Consider the following 2,414-nt stretch of genomic DNA (forward strand, 5'->3'; position numbering starts at 1 on the left):
AGGTTATGGCAGTTCGTATTTTGACTCTTACCCCCACCCCCCCACCCAGAGTGATCTTTTTGCCACATGAATCTGCCCATTTGACTGTTCCGCTTAAAACCCACACAGGGTGACTACTGACCCTGGATTAATAACCAGATCCCTGCCTACTGCTCTCGCCTCACTTCCTGCTGTCTCCTCTGTTCACCTTGTCTCAAGCACACCGACTGGCTTTGAACCCTGGCGATGCCAACTTCTTTCCAGCCTCTGCACAGGACTTTCCCTGCTGGGAGGGTCTCCTCCAATCTTTGCTAGACAGCTCCACTCATCTTGAGACCTTACAAAGGGAGACCCAAAGAAACTTGGAATTTACTTATAAAAAATTGTGCATTTATTCTCACATATATAAACTTCGGTCACCTTCAAAGTACTCTTAGTTTAACGCAACATTCCTACTGAGACACCCGTCCCGCAGCTCAAAACGGTTTCTGGACTCATCAATTTGATGCCCTTTAGTGCTTCTGCCATTTTTTGTTTCACTTCTTCCACACTGGCAAAACATTTCCCTCTGAGAATATTTTTCATCTGGGGGGAAAAAGGTCGTTTGGGGTGAGATTGGGTGAACGGGAAAGGGTGGGGCACAGGGGTTGTGCTGTTTCTGGTCAAAAACTGCTGAACACGCAGCGTGGAGTGGGCAGGTACCTCGCCGTGGTGGAAAAACCCGTCACCTGTTTGCCACAACTCAGGACGTTTCTCCAGCAAATCGTGACACAACCTTCTCAAAAGTGCCAGATGAAGCGTTTGGTTGACCATCTGATCTGGAGGGGCAAATTCCGAATGCCTTACAAGGGGCCTGCCCTCCAAAAGATAACTCCAGTTTCTGTGGGTCCCCCCTCGTTTTGAATGTCACCTACACAGCGCACCCTGATCCTTCCCCTACAACATCTGGAATGCCGTTCGCCTGTTTAAGGACACGCCCTCGGAGAACAGAGCTTGAGAGAGATTTGACTCGCTTGCCTCTATAACCCCAGGACCTGGCATGGTGCCTGGAACCTTGCAGGAACTCAGGAAAGATTTCTGAAAGAACAAAATGACAAAACAAGAAGAGAGACGTGAACGGGGGGAGGGCTGGCAGGAGCTGGGGAGGGGAGGGGGCGGGGCCTCGCTCCTTCCCTTTGCACGACCTTCTGCAGAGCGCCTTGCTGGCCAGTCCTCTGGGACCCTCAGCAGGCCTCCACCTGCCTGGACACCCTCCTCCCTGGCGTGCTCAGTCCTGACTAGAGTCATCGAGGGTTGGTCCTCCAGTCCCGCTGTCTCTGCTGTTTGGAAACCACAGAGGACACCAGCTCCGGACACCCTCGTCCCGAACAGGCCTCACGGCGTGCCAGGTGCTGTGGGAAGCGCTGGCGAGGGAGGCCGGGTGGGGTGCCCGGCAGGCCCGAGGGTGCCGGGCGCCTGCAATCCTCCTCACCCTCCCCCATTCAGTGTCACGGTGGCCAGTGTGGCTCAGGGTTATTCAGAGTCCTGGCCAAATGGGACTTCCGCCCCTGACCCCCTTCCCGGGCAGAGGCTGTTGCTTAATGGAGCCAGACTCCCGAGTCTTCTCCAGACGCTCAGCTCTCTGGGTGAGAGGACCTGTTTCACACATGCTGAGATGAGGCTGCTTGAGGGACCATCTGTGGAAGTCCCAGGCGACATGGCCCCCCGTCCAGTTTGGCTGGAACCTGAGGCTGGAGAGCCCCTTGCTCCCCACCTCACGGCTGGGCTGACAGACCCCGAGTCCTGTGTGTGTGTGAGTCTGTTTGTTGGGGACCTGCACGGCCTGTGGTTCCCCCTCGGAGGGTTATTCTGCCATGGGGCCTGGGAGCGGTCAGAGAACAGGACACAGCAGGGTCTCTCCCAACCCCGCTCTGGCCCCCTTTGACCGCACCATCCTGGCCGGGGTCCTGCTACTGAGCCCGCACTCACCCCACAGACGTTTCCTGTCGTCCCTGGCTTCTGCCATCCCTGCAGAGTCTTCTGCTCACCTGGGTGAGCGAAGGGGGCCCCTGCCTCTGCCCCGTCAGGTCTGAGGCCGAGGCGCCAGAGTGCACCAGGCAAGGGTCCGAGGCTTCTGAGGAAACCATGGCCCAGCGCCCTCATGTCCCCACAGGCCACCCGCTCAGCAGGGGTTGCTGCCTCGTCCTGTCCCGCACTCTGCCCAGGCCTTAGCTGCTCCTTGTGGGGTCGGGAGAGGCCTGAGGGCAGAGGGGGAAGGGGGCTGCCGTAGCCTCTTCGGGTGGCCTGAGGGCCAGTGCAGGCCGGTGTCCGCCAAGGATCCGGAGCCTAGGGGGTGCCACAGGGGTTCTGACGGGGCGTGTGGGGCTGCAGATGGGGGGGGTCCAGCCGGCGCAGAGGCTGCAGCACCTGGGGGCCTCTCAGGCGGGGGCGGGAGG

The 2,414-nt window shown here is 58.7% G+C and overlaps 1 protein-coding gene across 1 annotated transcript in view; it reads right to left on the minus strand.

The window, feature by feature from the left end:
* Positions 1–1,262: 1,262 nt before the first annotated feature.
* Positions 1,263–2,414, minus strand: part of PVRIG (poliovirus receptor related immunoglobulin domain containing) — a 3,081-nt gene continuing 1,929 nt past the window's right edge. Inside the window, 2 exon segments of the mRNA XM_021709675.1 lie at positions 1,263–1,382; positions 1,948–2,216. Coding sequence (XP_021565350.1) covers positions 1,263–1,382; positions 1,948–2,216 — 389 coding nt within the window.

The sequence above is a fragment of the Carlito syrichta genome, unplaced genomic scaffold (assembly GCF_000164805.1).
Source record: "Carlito syrichta isolate Samal-C Ts95f unplaced genomic scaffold, Tarsius_syrichta-2.0.1 Scaffold272471, whole genome shotgun sequence".
Lineage (NCBI taxonomy): Eukaryota > Metazoa > Chordata > Mammalia > Primates > Tarsiidae > Carlito > Carlito syrichta.